At 44.5% G+C, this 17,245-nt stretch overlaps 1 protein-coding gene across 2 annotated transcripts; it reads left to right on the top strand.

Annotated features, from left to right (window-relative positions):
- Nucleotides 1-2,070: 2,070 nt before the first annotated feature.
- rcor2 (REST corepressor 2) lies at nt 2,071-15,807 on the top strand. 2 transcript variants are annotated; one of them, XM_031736827.2, is made up of 14 exons: nt 2,071-2,305; nt 5,517-5,642; nt 7,306-7,362; nt 8,113-8,193; nt 8,517-8,569; nt 8,668-8,829; nt 8,910-9,034; nt 9,310-9,376; nt 9,485-9,724; nt 9,891-9,968; nt 10,272-10,329; nt 12,112-12,179; nt 12,473-12,631; nt 13,478-15,807. In XM_031736827.2, exons 2-14 carry the CDS (start codon nt 5,519-5,521, stop codon nt 13,823-13,825), a joined length of 1,620 nt encoding a protein of 539 aa, XP_031592687.1. In that variant the 5' UTR covers nt 2,071-2,305; nt 5,517-5,518; the 3' UTR covers nt 13,826-15,807. The 2 variants fall into 2 exon arrangements, with proteins under 2 accessions (XP_031592687.1, XP_039465361.1); XM_039609427.1 differs by lacking the exon at nt 2,071-2,305 and adding an exon at nt 3,402-3,607.
- The last annotated feature ends 1,438 nt before the right edge of the window (nt 15,808-17,245 follow it).

The raw sequence follows: 17,245 nt of genomic DNA, 5'->3' as shown, positions 1-17,245 counted from the left end.
ATCAGAGAGACTCGGGGGAGTCAAAGGAGGGATAGATGGAGGGATGGGAGTCAGGGGGAGGAGGGGGACTGAAGACGTGGGGAGATAGTAGGGGAGACACGTTTTCCCTCGATGGAAGAGAGAAGAGCAGACAGACTGACAGACAGACGGGCTAGAAGGAGGAATGAGACAAGTGGAGAGCTTGGGTGTGTGTGTGTGTGGGGGGGGGAGGTGGAAGAAAGAGTGAGCTAAAAAAGAGAGTAGGAGGTACACTCGGCTCTGAGAGATCGAAGAGAAACCGAGCGCGAAGAGGAGGGAAGGTGGTGGTGGGGGGTGGGGGGGAGATGGAGTGACAAGTGGAGGGGAGGACTGAGGATGAGGAGAGGAAAGGACAGAGAGAAAAGGGGGAGGACGGGTAAGGGGAGAAGGGCTGAGGGGAGAAATATAGCATTTGTTCATTAGTGAGGATGTGTTAGGGACTGGAGGACTGAGCACGAGGAGAGACAGTGGAGTGGAGGGGTGAGTTGTGGACACTGACTAATGAGAGGAGAGGAGAGGAGGGAAGGAGGGAAGGGAGACAGCAGGGGAGAGGAAAGGAGGGTAGAGGAGGTGGAAAGGGTGTAAATGAGACTGGAGAGGGAGGAAGAAGAGGGAGGGAGGAAGAAGAGGAACAGGGGAGGGGAGGGGGGGTTGGAAAAGAGCGAAGCGAAACTGATGGGGGAGGGGAAGAATTTGCACGTACGCACACACAGAGTTGAAAACTGCAAGCGACATGAGAGGGAGACACAGGGGAGAAGAAGAGGGTAAGGAGGCTGAAGAGAAGGAAGGAGGGGAAGGTAGAAAGACAGGAAAAGAGTCATTACTGGAGGGAAAAAGGGGTGAGGGGGATGTGGAAGAGCAGAAGAGGGGAGGAAATGGAGAGAGGAAGGGAGAGGAAGAAGAGAAGGAGAAAAAAACAGGGAGGGGGCACAGAGAGAAGACAAGAGATGAGGGGGGAGGAGAAGGAGAATTAGGGCAGATATTTAGGAAGGAAGGGGGAGAGGGGGGAGGAAGGAAGGAAGGCAGGAGAGAAAGGGGGTAAAGTAGTGAAGAAGAAACAGGAGCAAAAACAAGGAGATGGAGAAAGAGAGAGAGAGCAGCAGTGAGGAGATAAGGTGAGAAGTGAGAGGATGAAGAGGAGGTGGTGGGGAAAGGGAGGAGGAAGTGGTGATGCCACAGAGAAAGAAAGAAGAGAGAAAGAGCTGGAGGAGTTTGTAACAGGCTGTTACATGTCAGCAGCAGGGACTGGTGACGGGAGCAGTGGCTTCTGTGAGTGTGTTACTGCGAAGGTTAGTGGGTTTATTCCCAGCATCAGGTGAGAGAGCTCCTGCTAAAGCTAACACTGAAACATCCCCCATTCTGCTCACACACACACTCATCCACCTGTGAACTCACACGCGCACAGGCTCGTGCACACAAACACATCCAGGTCGCAACTCTTTGAACTGTTCTGTTTTAAATAAATAAATAAAAACGAGCACACTGAGGCTATTCATCTGAGTCACTGTCAGTTTATGCACAAAGTAACGCACGCGCCTGAAGACACGTTCGCATACTGACGTACTCGCGCGCGCACACGCACGAACACTCGTTTCAATTGTGCTCCGCTCCTGCCCTTTTCTCCACCAAGCAAGTCTGGACAGCCTGCCTCAGTACAGAGATGCACTGAATCCCTCCGCCGACACACTGGCAAGTAGTCCCTAATTTATGGGATTTTGATAGATAGCGGATTAACACTCTCTAACACCTATTGTTTTACAAAATGAAATACCTACACGTTTCTCTTCCATTTAAAGGCCATTAACGATGTAATGATCCAGACGTGAATTATCAGGCAGGCATATTTAAAAGGCAAAATATTTTTTGGACAAAGATTTTAAGTATCACGTACTGACGTGGGCTCTCTTAAAAGTCAGTTCACACACATGGCGCATAAGGTAAAATCCAAAACCAAGACTGAGATAAAGTTAATAGTTAAGGGACTACTTCTTGTCAATCCAAACGGCTCCTAAGCTTGGGAGAGGCGAACGCATCCAAGCGGATGTCCACCTCACTTTTCTCCGGGTGTTGTCCGTCTCCCGGCGCACACACACACTCACACACTCACAGCTTCCATCTATCCGTGCAGTTCTCCTCATTGTAGTGTGACTGTGCTCATCAATTAGGCGAGAGTTCAGGCTTTTTAGACACACTAATTGCCTTTGAGCGCTTCGGAGGGGACTGCAAGCTGCGGACAGAGGCTCGGAGAAGTTTTGGGTGCGGGGAAGCGGAGAGAAAGGAAACACAGGTACAGTGTGACTATTATCTCCACTTCTAACTACTGGCGTTACTAATGTAACGCGAGGGTACTAGCCGCAAGCTAACTAGCTAACGTTAGCATCCCAGCGACCAACTAGGCTAGACTTAAATTGCACTTTGGTGATGAGGAGAGATGTCGTATATATATTTTCTAGTTTCCAGCCTTTTGGAATGACTTGGACTTTGCAAATTGCTACTATTTTTAGTTTAAGGACCCTAAACATACCAGCAAGTTGGGCAATTATGACCTAAAGAGCGAGGTTTTTTTTTTTTTTTTTTTTGACTCCAGGGCAGCAGCAGACAGTACAGTAGCGTTGGTAGTAACAGCAGCGTACGCGTGGGGAAAACAAAAGGACTTCAAAGTGAGACACAGCGTACAGATGACTGTACAATGAAGCTGTTAAAAATATTGACTTTTTTTTAAGCTAGTAAACGTGACTCAAATTTGAGAAACACCCGGTGCGAGTCCGTCATCTCTTTTTTTTTTCTTTTTAGTGGTGGGATCTCAGGATTTAACACATTATAAAACTACACAGTCCGCCTATTACAATGTTAACTTTAACATGTAATGTCCCCCGCTTTAAGGTCACCCTGTGCTCAGTCTTGCGAGCCATGAGCACCTGACTAGTCACTGTAGGAGTACTATTGTTTTTCTTTTTTTTACCACTATGAGTCAAAAAGTGTTCATCATCAGACTACCCACTTAAAAATTGAGGTGAAGAACCTAAATAGATTTTAGACATATTACCCAAAACTAAACGATCGAATTGCTCGTGGTATTGTTCACTATAGTGCAAAGCATATCTGATGACCGAATATTGTGTTTAAAGTGAGGAAAAGTTAAAAAATCTGGCCATATTAGGGAAAAGGATGTAGAACAGGAAAGCCTGCATGTAATCGCCTAGTTGAGTATCATGTATTACTACAAGTATCCCGTCACTGTCGGGGTTATCAGTTAATATGTTGTAGTTATAGCTCTCATCCTTGAAACGGTTGATAAATCTGCCAGTGATTGAGGCTACCGCGATAGAGGCTACCACAACTCTCCCCCCACCCCCTTCCACCACGAAACTCGCTGAAAGTGAAGCGGGGCGGTCTCACGCAGCCAGTTCTCTTGTAAATAAGTAAACTTGAGTATATCGACAAAGACGAAGGGATGTGTTGAAGGTGGTGATATTTCCAGTGAAGCCGGACGGGGGGCAGCCGCTGTAGTTTCGGAGGCCACCGGGAACAGCGATAGACAAAGACCACCAGAGAGCCTCAGACACTTGTATTGTCTGCTCGGAGTTTGGTGTGTATGGTTTTTAATCTCGAGGATCGTGAGGGTTGCGACTCGTCTTCCCGCAGAGGCTTGACTGGCTCAGTATGTTGTGCGGTGGTGGTGATGTGTGTGCGGGGTAAAGTACCACATCGGTCACCCAACTTCGCGTCCATGCTTTGTTCTGGCCGCGGTTCAAGTTGACAAGTGAAGTTGCGGATGAGAAGGTGAATGAAAGGCACGCGCCTTTTAACGTGCATTTGCACTGGGACCCGTGCCCGGTGTTGCCAGTCATTGTTTTAGGGGCTCTTATCGTTTGCGCTTGAGGAGGAAGGAGTTAAGGTGGGCTACTTTTTGCTGTGGCCTGAACTGACCGTCTAGTCATTTGTGCTACGGCAATACTTCATTGGCCCAGAGATGTAGAGACATCGAGAAGACGACAAATATCATGTCATAGTATAGCAATGGCTGTGGATCACACTTCGTCTCTTAGAGTAGGATCTTATTTATTTATTTATTTATTTGTTTGTAGATGTTTCTTCTCATCAGCGATTATATTCGTTTACTGATGTTGACGTTGATCCCCATTGAACAGGTTTTACTGCATGCCTTTGCTGTTGGAGGGGCTCATGTAATGGATTTCTCTTTATGTATGATTACTTGCACTGTAGCAACCAGCGCCTTTCTGCACCAGCAGATGGGTGGTGTACTGGTATCAGCCAACAGCAGCCTTGTTGACTGATAGTATCTTGGAAAGTAAAATTTGCATCTCAGTGGATAATATTTACTTGTTGTGTCAAATCAGTTTTTATATGTCTATTTGCATCCTTGTAGCAAAAATAAGATACATAAAAGTTACAAAAAATAAACAAATATGTAAAATATTGGGATTAGTATTGATATCAGTATTTTGTGCCAGTATTGAACTAAAATGTGGTTCTTTTTTTCCTTTTTCTTTTTTTTTACATACACAAAAAGGTAGGACCACATCTAGTTAATTACTCACTCATCTAATCATTATTTGTTGGATTAAAGAGAGCTACTTTCAGCTTCTTCTTTGTCACAAGGTGTTGACACAGCAGGTAGCTCTGGATGTTTGATTTGGCAGAGTTGTACAGCGGACTTTCTTGACATGTCCCTAAAAGGATTTGTTTTGTAAATGGCTCTAAAAATGTGAGTTGATGAACTTTTAGCTGAGAAATACTTGATTATGTTAACTGTAATCAAAATGATTTGATCAATTGCTTATTATTATTTATCTTTAATATTATTTATTTGAGCGTCATAAAAAATGGTCAGATTTTGGTCCAGAGCTCAGTGTCGTGTCCTTGATGGCTCTTACAGAGCGACTGTGGTGAGATAACAGATGTTCATTTGGGAAAAAATGGGATGTTGACATGTCACTTGAACTGTAAACAATGGGTAAAATAGGCCTCTGTTCTGTTTGTTTGTTGGTATTGCTCCACCCAGACAAGAAGACATCTTTAATTGGCTGGAGCTACAAAGGAAGACTCCGGTTAATCAGTCTGGCTCTTTTGTTGAAGATGAAGTTGTTCCTGTTGATTTAGTCGGGATGTGCTCTTGATAAGTCAGAACCTGAGCCGAAAACTTGCATTTAGAGATTTAATCGTAAATAGTTGAGGTCTTGAATGAGTTCTTGTATAGAAAGCTGTTTTTTGGAAAATAAACTCAGCTCCTGGGAGATAATGGGATTCCCTCCATCGTAGCAACATAAGGGCCCATTTTACTTTACAAGCGTGAGTTGGTTTTTATAGGTTTGCAAGTGGAAACAAATAGCTGCCAGTGCACTAATGGAACAAAGCATAACTCATAGTTTAATAGGAGATTGAATTGCTTAGGGCAGAAATGTTGATGAATGGTGGATTTTTAACTAGTGACATGTTATGTGTGTGTGTGTGTCTGTGTGTCTGTGTGTGTGCAGTCATGCCCTCAGTGATGGAGCGCTCGGGGGCTGGGGTCCTGTCCAGGAGCAGAGCCAAAACCGTAACCAACGGGAATAGCCAGCCACACTCTGAGGAGGAGAGCAGCGATGAAGAGCATGCTCACGGTACACACGTACACACTTTTCGTTATAGTGTTTGATTTATCAGATATCACGATAAACGTCTGACTCTGGCGTTCTAACATGAAGCATTACAAAGTGTACCTACATCTGATACTCACAGGCATTTTCCTGCCAGCTGTTCCTGTTGCATGCATTGCATTGCTGCAGTGCTCTCTGTCATCCCCTCTCTTCATCCTTGTCCTCTGCCCACATACATCTCTCCTTCCTCCATTCTCTCCTTCACCCACTGACTTCCTGTTGATCTTTGAGGAGCCCATTTTAAGATAAGAAATGGCAGTTTTACACAACTAGTTATCCTCTCTGTTACCTTTCTTCCCTCCTCTGTTCCTTCTATCAAGCATCCTTCTTCTTTATCATGCTCCTTCTGGCTCCATTCATTTCACCCATCTGCTCATGTTTCTATCATCCCCTTCTCCTCCCTTCCTGTCCTCTGTCCCAGAGGAACCTGTAATCTGTCTCAACCTCCTTCAGGTTTGCTTCCCTGCATTTCTCACAGTCTCTCTTCACTCCTCGCTTTCCACATTCTCCAGCTTCCTAGTTTCCTGCTAGCTTTACCACAGCAATAATTACCTGATGTCTGCCACCCATCGATGCTCTACCCTCTCGTCTTCGTCGGATTTTATTAGTTAGTGGTGAACAATATCAAAATGTTAAATAGCATTTCTGGATTATCTTATTTATTGTTTTTATTTATTTATTAATGGAAGTTGTACATGGAAGTTTTTCTTTATTTAAATGTTTTCTTCATATACCAGTGTTTTCCCCCACTTGTTTTTTTACTGTGTTTTTACAAATGTAGTATAGTTTTGTTCTCATGTGTAATTAGAAAATATGTAGCTGACCTTATTATGTACCAATAGATTAATACATAATAAAATAAACAATAGATGCATTTAAAAACAGGTTTTTTTAACATTAAGACTATATTTAAAAGTTAGATTTAGCCAGTGTGTCAAAAAAATGAAACAAATACAAAAATGCCTGAATGAATTCTTTCTGCTGCCCTGAAGGGGGTGACACTTCTATGCCAAAAAGACACCTGGTTGTATGGAAGTTTATGTGAAAAGAAAAGTTCAGATTCCTCAGTAAACACGTTCTGAATGAGTTTATGGTTACAGACGCTAGTTTGAAGTTTTAGTGACGACTGTATGATGTTAGACACCTTGACCAGGAGGCAGCTTTGCGAGATGCCTGAAGCACTCTCGAATGGCTGAGCTCCTCAACCTCTCTAAGGGAGAGCCCAGCCATCCTTTACATAAAGCTCATTTCCACCGTTTGTATCTGCAATCTCATTCTTTTGGTCAATACCCAGAGCACGAGACCATAGGTGGGAGTAGGGACGTAGGTTGGCCAGTAAATCAAGAGGTTTGCATTTATGTTCAGGTCTTCTCTTCACCACAAAGGACCGGTGCAGTCTGCATCATTACACTTGTGGCCCAGATTCATGTGTCACTCTCATACTCCCCTCAGTCGTGAACAAGACCCCGAGATATCTAAACTCCTCCAATATGACTATTTTATTAATTTTATTTTTCTCTTAATACCTCACTTGTTCCTTTGGTGTGATCCACTTTGTGTTACAGAAATGTTTTTGCCCTGCATTGCAGCTCTTGAAATATAAACGTATGTACGCTTGTCTCTGCAGACAGCATGATCAGAGTGGGAGGAGACTACCAGGCTCAGATCCCAGAGTTCAAACCAGGTAAGCTGGGAGGGAGAAAAAGCACAACAAAAGGAGACGACAGAGGGCATTAAAATTGACGATAAAAAGAGAGAGAGGGAGGGAATAACCTCTGTGTCTCCTGTTGGGAGGAGACATAGAGGTTGAAGAGAAGTGTGGAGGAGACTAGAGGTGAATGCAGATTAGTAGAGGAGTGAAGGTCAAAAAGAGTCATTTTACAATAGAAAAAACCCCCAGGAAAATGAAAAGGCGGCTGGAGGGGAAAACGAGGAGCTGTTATCATCTTTGTCCAGTAATGCAGACGTCAGAGTGACGCTTATTTGTCAGTGTTTGTGTTATTGAATGCAAAATCAAAAGGTTCAAAAATATTAAGTGTGCTCCATGAAAGAGCCCTGTTGCTTTGCTTGAGTAGATGAAAAATGTTTTGATGCTGAGGAAACAGTCGTCATAACCTTCATGGAGGAAAGGCAGCTTGTACCAAAGAAGGGGACAAGCAGGCAAACCAGCATAATCTGTTTTACTGAGTGCACAAATGTTGACTTCCCAAAAGAGTTCAGCTGATGAAGAGGGAGCTTTAGCCAGATGGAAACATGCAAAGATGGGTAGATAGATAAGGAAAGAGAGATGCTGGGGATTGAGAGAGCTTAAGTGGTGGATAGGAGGGACATGGAGGTGACATGAACGAGTAAAAGAGGGATTGACAAAAATGTATAACCTCAATTAAAGTGTGGATTTAAGTGTTCGCTTTGTGTTATTTGTTTCCATTTTCAGACAGCCCAGCCCGCTACAGTGAGAAGGACCAGAGGAGCATGTTGGTCTGGTGTCCCAACAGCCAGCTCTCTGATGCTATGTGTAAGCCCCACACACCTGCCTTACCTTGTATTCATGTGTGCGAGCTAAAAAACTTGACCTTCAGTTTAATGGATATATGCTGACTGGAGGGTGGCAATTAAAACTCTTGACTGTCTCTTCCTGTGCACTTATGTTCTTTCTCTCTCTTGCCCTTCTCCTCTTCATCTCCTCTCTTTTTTCTGTTATTATGCAACCCTTCCTATTAACTTTTTTTTAGTCTTCTCTTCATTCTCCTTCACCATCTTTAGATTATTATGTATTATTTTCACAATTTTTCTGGGTGTTTCTTTCTTCTCTGGTGACCAATTTTTGTCTTCTTCCAGTGGACGAGTACATCCTCATGGCTAAGGAGAAACATGGATACAACATGGAGCAGGTAAGGGCAGTGCATCAGAAACAAAAGCTCAGATGTTTATATCTCTTTCTGTCTTCTGACCTAAACTGTTCCTGGTTTCCTGACTTCGGCTCCATCAGGCTCTGGGCATGTTATTATGGCACAAACACGACGTGGAGCGCTCACTGGCCGACTTGGCAAACTTCACCCCCTTCCCAGATGAGTGGACAGTTGAAGATAAAGTGCTGTTTGAGCAGGCCTTCAGCTTCCACGGCAAGAGCTTCCACCGCATCCAGCAGATGGTGCGTGACAGAGAGACACACATGCACTTACCACCCTAAATATTTAAAACAAGTGATGAAAAGTAAATTTTCTTTTGTAGCTTCCAGACAAGCTGATCTCCAGCCTGGTAAAGTACTACTACAGCTGGAAGAAGACTAGAACCAGGACATCCGTCATGGACCGACAGGCCAGAAGGCTGATCAACAAGAGAGAGAAAGATGACAGGTTTGAGATGCCTTCACCAATCATGGAGAAACAACTGCTTATCTGAGATCTGACATTTGGAGAACTTTTTTGTTAAATGACACTCAGTGAGCGTGACATCCTGGGAAACCAGGCTCATGAATATAAATAAGAGAGGCCGATATTATTTCTTGTCTTTTCAGCTGACATTTTAGAGCATTTCAGACGTGTATTTGATGAAATTTAAACAATAAAACAGCACAAAGTTTAAGCACTGGTGTGCTTTGTGTAATTTATTTATGTTTTTTGTCTTGCAGTAATGATGAGATTGAAGAAGGAGAGCAGGCCAGTGACAGTGATTTTGAAATTGATGCCAAGAAAGAGGTAAGAAAAAAGTGTGTGTGTGTGCACATTCAGAGAAACGACTTCTGTGAGGTGAGGACCGAGCTGCCTTGACACTTGAATGATATTTGTGATTCGATGTGCACACAGGCGGCAAAACAGAACGCGAGCAGCACCAGCTCTGACAAAGCCACGCCCAGCCGCTCCGGTCCAGTGAAGAAGGAGAACATCGGAGCTCAGTACAGACACCACCCGCTCAGAGCCCGTCGCAGGCCACCCAAAGGCATGCACCTGGAGCAGGCGGACATCATGTCTCTGTCGGCCTCTCACGATGCTGGAGTTCTAACCATTCGCCAGCTGGACACACAGCTGGTTTCACTCAAGAGACAGGTACCAGGGTTTTCAGTGTTGCTTTAATGATGTCTTTGGTCATCAGATTATAAATGCAAAGAGTAAATGCACATGAATGTTCTGAAAGCAGATTTCAGCTGCAAAAACTACCACTCGGTGCTACCAGCTAAAAAATAACCCTACCTCACTGTCCCTCCTGTCTCAGGTCCAGTCTATCAAACAGAACAACAGCAGTTTTAAGCAGAACCTAGCTGAAGGTGTTGATGGCCTCAGACCTACAGACGTAAGTCTTGAAACTCCCCTCTCTATGCCTTTTCCCTCCTTTCCATATCCCTTATTTACTGCCTCATTTCTTGCCTGTATTCAATTTTCTCCTCCCCTGATCTCGCTCCAGTTTGTTCCTTTCCTCATTTATTCACGCTGCCCTTCCTCAACTCCCTCCAGACAGTATTTCACCCCTCGTGGGACTGACTCTAGTCTTAACCTGCTCATTGCTCTCTTACTGCCATCTTCCTCCCTCTCTCCCCCCCTTGTTTCCTACCACCTACCTCACTCTCATTCTAATCTCTATTTCTTTCTCTCCTAGCCTGCCCCTAAGATGAACTCTCGTTGGACCACAGAGGAGCAGCTCCTGGCAGTGCAGGGTGAGTAAAGGCTGTAGCTTCCTCTTCCTCCCCCTCCAAGAGGCACCTCTTGTCGTCCGCTCTTCTCTACCTACCTCCCATTCACAGCCAGATGTCTTATTAGACATTCATATTGATATTCTGCACACACAGGAGCTGCCTGTACTCGTGTGTTGGTATGGTACAAGCTCCTCGATTATTTCTCCAGGAGCTACTATTGGATATTTTGCAATGGGCAGATTGTGCTAATCAAATGATGCTGGTGGGATTTTTTGTCTTCAGGAATGGTAATATTTAGAAATCTTAATTTTGCCCCTAAAAGAGATATTTTTTTTTTTTATTTTGACATGAAAAGAGACGAAGTTCTATTGTAAAGCCTCTGAGTGTATTTGCCCTCATTATATTAGTTTTTTTTGAGGACAGACATGAGTATGGGGTGATCTGACTGTGAGTGAGGCACTTACAAAAACTTAGCATTAGCTCATTCCCAAAGTAAGGGCCGAGGCCCCCTGGTGGACCGCAGTAATAACAGAAATTCAGTTTGAAATGAGTGGTAATAGGAGGTAGTTGGGTTGTGATATTACTCATTACTCTACCCTTGTGTTGAAGTCTTTGTCCCAGTGACAGGAGGGTCACACACTGACCTCAACACTTTGCATATAACATAATAATATTAGCCATGCATAGCCAACCGCTTGCACTGTTTGATTTTGGATAAAATTTCCTAGCAAATGCATCACTTCTGTTTTGTATTTTGATTAGCATGAAGATTTTGGATTGGGTGGGCCTAGTGGGATTTTCTGGTTTTTAAGTGGGCTGCACCACTCTTGATTTTGGGAATGGTTGCCCTAGTTAATCTATAGTTTTGTCCTTGATGGAGACCATAATTTACTAAATTAATGTCATTTTATTTGGTATGAAACAAGCATTTGAGCTCAAACTCATTAAGAAAGTGCTCACTGAGGTCAAAGAGCAAGGGAACCAGGGACTGTTTTCCATTATACCTCTAAGATCTAAAATGCCTTTTTTGCCCATAGATGAGTCCCCCTGCTGGTCATTAGACAGAATGCAAATTTAAGGCACTTCTAATCTACTCAGTTCAGAAGTTAACTTCATCTTCATTATACAGTCTATAGGGGGAGAACCCTGTTTGTTTGTGTTTCATGACACGATGGAGCTACAGAGTGCAGCTGGACTGGAAAGTGCCGTAAACCTGCATCTGCTCCACCACACAGAGGTTCACAGTTCCTTACAATGAATAACTCAAACTGCATGAATACAGAGCACTGTGCACTAAGGCACTCTGTCTTTATTATCATTATTTTGGAAATTGTAAATTATTTATTTGCAGTAGCTTAGGTTAAATGTACACACGTTACACTTAATAACGACTCAGGTCTGTTTATGTGCGTGTGCATTATTTCAGCTTTAAAGAGAGCATGAGGAAAGAAATCAGCCACAAAAGTGGAAGGTAAAATTAGCAGCTGCAGCCCGTGTGCCTTTGAGCAAAACCTGTACCTCCATGTAGTACAGCTGCTCCAACAGAAAAAACAAAACAAAAACCCTGAAAGTGTGCAGTGAAGCAGGTCAGGACGGGAAAAGAGCAGGTGCACTGAGCCAGCTGAGCTCAGATGGAGGTTAACTGTAAACATGCTCACCATACGTGACTCTTCCTGTCCCTCCTCTCACATCCTCTGCCACACACCTCTCACTGAGTGAGAGGAAGCTGGCTGATTCTGTTGCTTTTGATTGCTATATGCTGCTTGGTACAGGCAGGACATTAACCCGACTTCTCTTTTCCAGCTATCCGGCGTTATGGTAAAGACTTCACCGCCATCGCTGAAGTGATCGGGACTAAGACTCCGGCTCAGGTGAACTTCCTCTTTCTCACATGTTGAAAGTGTGTGATGACCACCTCTCGTCTTATTCTGACCTCACCCAGCAGTGCACTTGAGCGAGCTGACTATCAGCTTTTCATCTCTTTTCCATTTTCCCTTTCATCCTCCGCCTAACGGTTTCCCCTATAGGATCTCTGTAATCTCCATTATCCCTGCTTTCATTTGTCTTCTGCCCTCTAACGTCCGCCTCTGTGTCCTTGAGATCGGCATCACTTTGTCCTCATTCTCTTCCTCGCTAACTCTCCATCTCTCCCTGGCTTGCTCAGGTGAGCTCGTTCTTCGTGAGCTACCGGCGCCGCTTCAACCTAGACGAAGTGCTAAGGGAGTGGGCGGCGGAGCAAGTGGCCACCAGCCGAGACCAGAGAGACCCCAGGAGGAGTGGTGAGGAGATGGCAACGGCTACAGATGGCGGCGTAGAGGAGGAGGTGAGACCAGACAGGATACACAGGACAGTTAATACCTAAGAGGTGCCTGTAAGAGTTTCTGATTTTGTTGTTACGTGAAATCTGTTTAAGAGAAGTTTTACATGAAACTGAAGCAGGTTGTAAGAATATTATTTGTATTTAATATAAAGCTGTCAGCATGTGAGTGCTGCAGGCTATACTGAAACCTTCCATGAAACACAAACTCATTTGTAAATGACTCTGTACATCTTAATTGCACCTTCTGCTTTTTAATAAAGGATTAAACACATGACAAAGGCTGTAAACGGATCTATATCTCTGTAAATTATTAGTTTGATGGAACTACTTTCAGCTGTGGATTAACACGTGTTGCAGGAGAGCACATGACTGAGTGTAGAACATGCAACAGCATGTTAAAGCAACATGTGGCTTCTGTAATATTTGGAAGTAGTAGGCTTTCAAGCTTAGCAAAGCTCCCAGTTGCTTTTCTCTCCACCAACCCTGTCCTGTGTCTGACTAACAGATTTGAAACGGACGTGCTGTTCTCAGACCTCGTAATGCAACTTTGAGTGATTCACAGTTCAAACTCATCCCTATTTATCTCACTGGGCTTCGGTGTAGCCCCTCTGTCCGACCCTTGCAAACAAGATTTGAACAGCAGGTGGGCGGGGCCTCTGTGCTCACAGACACACTATATTTGCTCACTCGGTGACAGCACACAGAGCCAAAAGTAGAAGAAACGATGAAACGCAGCATCCGATCACAAAATGTTAAGTTTTTATCTGCCCACCGCTTTTGTCCCTCTCTCTACATCCTGTTTGCACCGCCTCCTGACGCTCCTCCATCTGTCTCTTCCCTCCCCTTCAGGTCAAAATGGAGGACCCCCCCTCAGACGCCACGGGCAGCTCCTCTCCCCCCTCCTCCGCTCACGCCCCGTCCTCTCTCTCCCAGCCTCCCCCGCTGCTGCGTCCAGCTCCTCCGTCAGCACCCCCGAGCCTCCTCCGTCAGCCGCCTCCTCTTCAGACGCGCCCGCTTCAGAACAGAGCTCCCCACAACCACCCCCCACCTCCGCTCATCCGGCCCGCAGTGACCACCGCCACCACCTCCTCTGGGAGTCTCAGGGGTTCTCCTCCCAGCTCGTCCTCTTCCTCCGCTGCAGTTCAGATGCCTCCATCACTGGTCGGGCTTAAAGTGGAGCAGCCCAACTCACACTGATAGACACACGCAGCAGGAGTAGACACAGACACGCACACACATAAAAAAAACAACACACACACACAAACACAAAGCTTCTCTTCCTTCACCCTGGGACCATCACATGACCACATCATCAAATGACACACTCAGGTCCCCAGTGTGACATCAATCGTCATTAGTGACATGAAGCTCCTTTACTGTACTGACAAACACCTACCTCCAACACAGACCTCTAAAACACACGCAAACACACACAGAGCTAGGAACTCCAAACACTACCTGCACACAACACACAGAAGAGACACTGGATCATGAAGCCGTTAAAGAAAGCCACAACCACAAGAGTGCAAATCCACCTGCACGTCTCCATGGCAACTCTTGAACATCTGGAGGACTGTGGATGAACACTATGTATATCTATATGCTGTAGTTGCATCGGTCTAGTCATCCACACAACCATCAGGAGAAAGAAAAGGAATAAATGAGGGAAAGAGGAAGAGCGGCCCACAGCTGAGCCAGACGTGCTGCTCCTGAGAGGGCGTCTACGTCACACGCAGCATTTTTTTTTTCCTTCTTTCAAATTTAGACCCTCAAAGGGCAGCAGAGGTACTTTTGCAAAAGCTTTGTGATCAAAGCTGAATCTTTTATTTTGGTTTTGAATTGTTGATTCTTTTCGTTCTGCGTTGGGCGAAAATCTTCCCTCATAGCCATGTATTGCTAGTATTAACTGGAGTGGTGTTTTCGTTTTGTTTTTTTGGTTCAACTAGAATTTTAAAGGTGTGCCTGAGGTAGGCAGTTAGTAACTGTAAGTAGATTAGATGGTGTACTTTGATTACTGAGCGCAAAGGAGAAAAAGAGCCTGTTAACATCCGCGATTGAGCTCGGTCTCACGTTTCTGGTGCTGTTCATTGGCTGAGTGTTCAGATCTTGTTTTAAGTTACTTCGGAGGAATATTTGAAGTGATCAATCCCAACATCTGCAGTGCAGCTCTAAACATCAGTCTGATGTTTCAATAATGGTGTTAATGTTCTCTAAATAAGTGATGTTTGATCTTTGACATCCGCGCCTGCCAAAGTGTGTTGTTGCTTTAAACGCAGAGTTAGGCGTGGAGCATCAGAGAGGAGTCTGACATTTTACATGGTTGCATTGTTTCTTACACAGGAAGAGTTTGACATTTTAGGAAACACTCGTTTGTGCTCTCGCAGGGTCTCAGTCTCAGAGCGGCAGCCTCGATTACCACTTCAGAGTGGTATCTCTCTGCACTCGTCAAAATGCCAAACCAGTCATTTAAACCCAAAATAGAGCAAGTTGCGACTTTCAGTTAGATTGTGTGTCTGAGTAATTTACAGAAGTGACTTTACAAAGAGGTGATGACGACTTTGTGTCTCCCCCCCCCAGTCCAGATAAGGCAGGCTCGAGTCCTGTGCTGTCCTGGTGCGGAGGTCAAAGGAGATCTGGAAGACCTGTGTGCCGCAGCGTCAGCCACTTGATTCATTTATCCAATAAACCGAGTGCTTCTGAGTTGTGCAACAGTGCAGTTTCTGCTCATGGCTAGCGCTTCCAAAAGTGATGGTATGGCACAACCTGATGAACAAATGTAGATGACTGAAGCATCTGTCTGGATGACCTTTGTTGCTTATTTCTGTTGCTAGTCTTAGACTACTCTTGTCCAGCTGTCTGCATCGCTGCCTTTTTATGCAGATCTGAGGTCAGTGGTCAAGCTTCCTTAAACTGTGAAGTGTTGCCCTAAGCGTAGCCTCAAATCACCTACTTATGTTAGCAGAGGCCTTCAGCGTTCAGTTGAACGCGGCACTGAGCAGCAACGGAAACTGCATCGCTACGTTTGGCTTTAATAGAAGTTTGCCTTTTTCACTTGTTTTGTTTTGTTCCTCCAAAAAACCCTGCTTGTGTGTACTGTATGTACCAAGGTGTTTACATTGTGGAAACTGAACTGTGTTTGAGGAGTTTTTTCTTTTGAATAAACAAATGACCAAATTCTTCATGATGTCAGTTTTTGAAGACATTTCTGTCATAGTTCAATATGAATAAAATGACTGTCTATTTGTTAACACAAGTCAGTCACATAGGGGCAACTCAGTGCATTTAGGCATGTAGACATGTTCAGGAAGTCCTGCTGAAGTTCAAACAGAATGGTGAAGGAAGGTGATTTAAGTAGCTTTGAATGTGGCATGCTTTTGGTTCCAGATGGGACGGTCTATTACAAAAAAATACTGCTCTACTGGGATTTACGATAGGGGCTTACAATGATCCAAAAGACGTGCAGGTAACAGTAACTCAATACCACTTGTTATGACCAAGGTGTGCAGAAGAGCATCTCAAACCAGATGGGATACAGCAGCAGAAGACCACACTCGAGTGCCACTCCTGTCAACTAAAAGCAGGAAACTGAGGACATAACTGAGCTCACCAAAAACTGGACAATGAAAAACTGGAAAATGCTTCCTAGTCTGAGTTTCGATCAGAATTTAGTGTGAACAACATGAAAGCATGGATCCCTCCCACCTTGCTGGTGGTGTCATGGTGCAGGGGACGTTCCCTTGGCACATTTTGGGCCCCTTAGGACCAACAGAGCATTTAAAATCAAAAGCCTACCTGAGTGTGGTTGCTGACCATGCCCATACTTTTTACCACAGTGTACCCGCACCTTTGGGATGTGGTGCAATTGGAGAATCCCATCAAGACAAATGTGCAGAAAGTCTGCCATCTAATCACTGGAATATGGAGTGTGCCACGAAGAACTGAGGCAGCACTGAAAGCAAAAGGAGATCCAAACTGGTACGTGCAAGGTGTATATAATAAAGTGGCCAAAGTGCTGCAGGGGAGTTTCATCACTTCGTAATGCCAAATCATCAAAACCCTTTGTTTAGTCCTAACAGGTTGGATCACCTGCAGTCATCACATTCCCAAGCAAGGCTGCAGACACCAGCCTGCTGAGCTTGACCTCTGTGACTCTTTCTGCAGAACGAGAAAGAAATCAAAGCATATTCTGATAAATATTCAAACTTTAACGTCAAAGCTTTGATAAAAATCATAATGAAAACCAAGATTCAGTCACGTTGGGAAGAGCCGAAAGAAAAAAAAAAGGGGGGGGGGGGAACGTCTCACTCCTGTACAACATCCACTCGCCGAAGTTTGAACACAGACTCCATCTGCTCAGGTGATGTGACAAAGATTCACAGCGGCTACTAGACTAAACCTCAACTGCTGCTGATATAATGGATTTCAGAGTCAGGCTATCATTATATCATTGTTTTTATTACTATCATTGTAATTTTTCATCATTTTGTCTTTGCACAAAAAAAAAAAGAAAAGAAACAAAAAAACAAAACAAATACATTTTTCAGGAGTTGATCACCCCCTCCCAACCCCCCAAAAAACCCACCACTACAGTTACAGTTTGCTCAAAACACATTTAAA

The sequence above is a fragment of the Oreochromis aureus genome, linkage group 3 (assembly GCF_013358895.1).
Source record: "Oreochromis aureus strain Israel breed Guangdong linkage group 3, ZZ_aureus, whole genome shotgun sequence".
Lineage (NCBI taxonomy): Eukaryota > Metazoa > Chordata > Actinopteri > Cichliformes > Cichlidae > Oreochromis > Oreochromis aureus.
Note: the sequence above shows the minus strand (reverse complement) of the source record. Positions and strands in the feature narration are given on the sequence as shown.

Coding starts and splice junctions, on each gene's coding strand:
- rcor2 (XM_031736827.2), top strand. CDS start 5,519: ATGCCCTCAGTGATGGAGCGCTCGGGGGCTGGGGTCCTGTCCAGGAGC. Junction 7,363..8,112: donor GATCCCAGAGTTCAAACCAG/GTAAGCTGGGAG, acceptor TTCCATTTTCAG/ACAGCCCAGCCCGCTACAGT. Junction 8,830..8,909: donor TCCACCGCATCCAGCAGATG/GTGCGTGACAGA, acceptor TTTCTTTTGTAG/CTTCCAGACAAGCTGATCTC.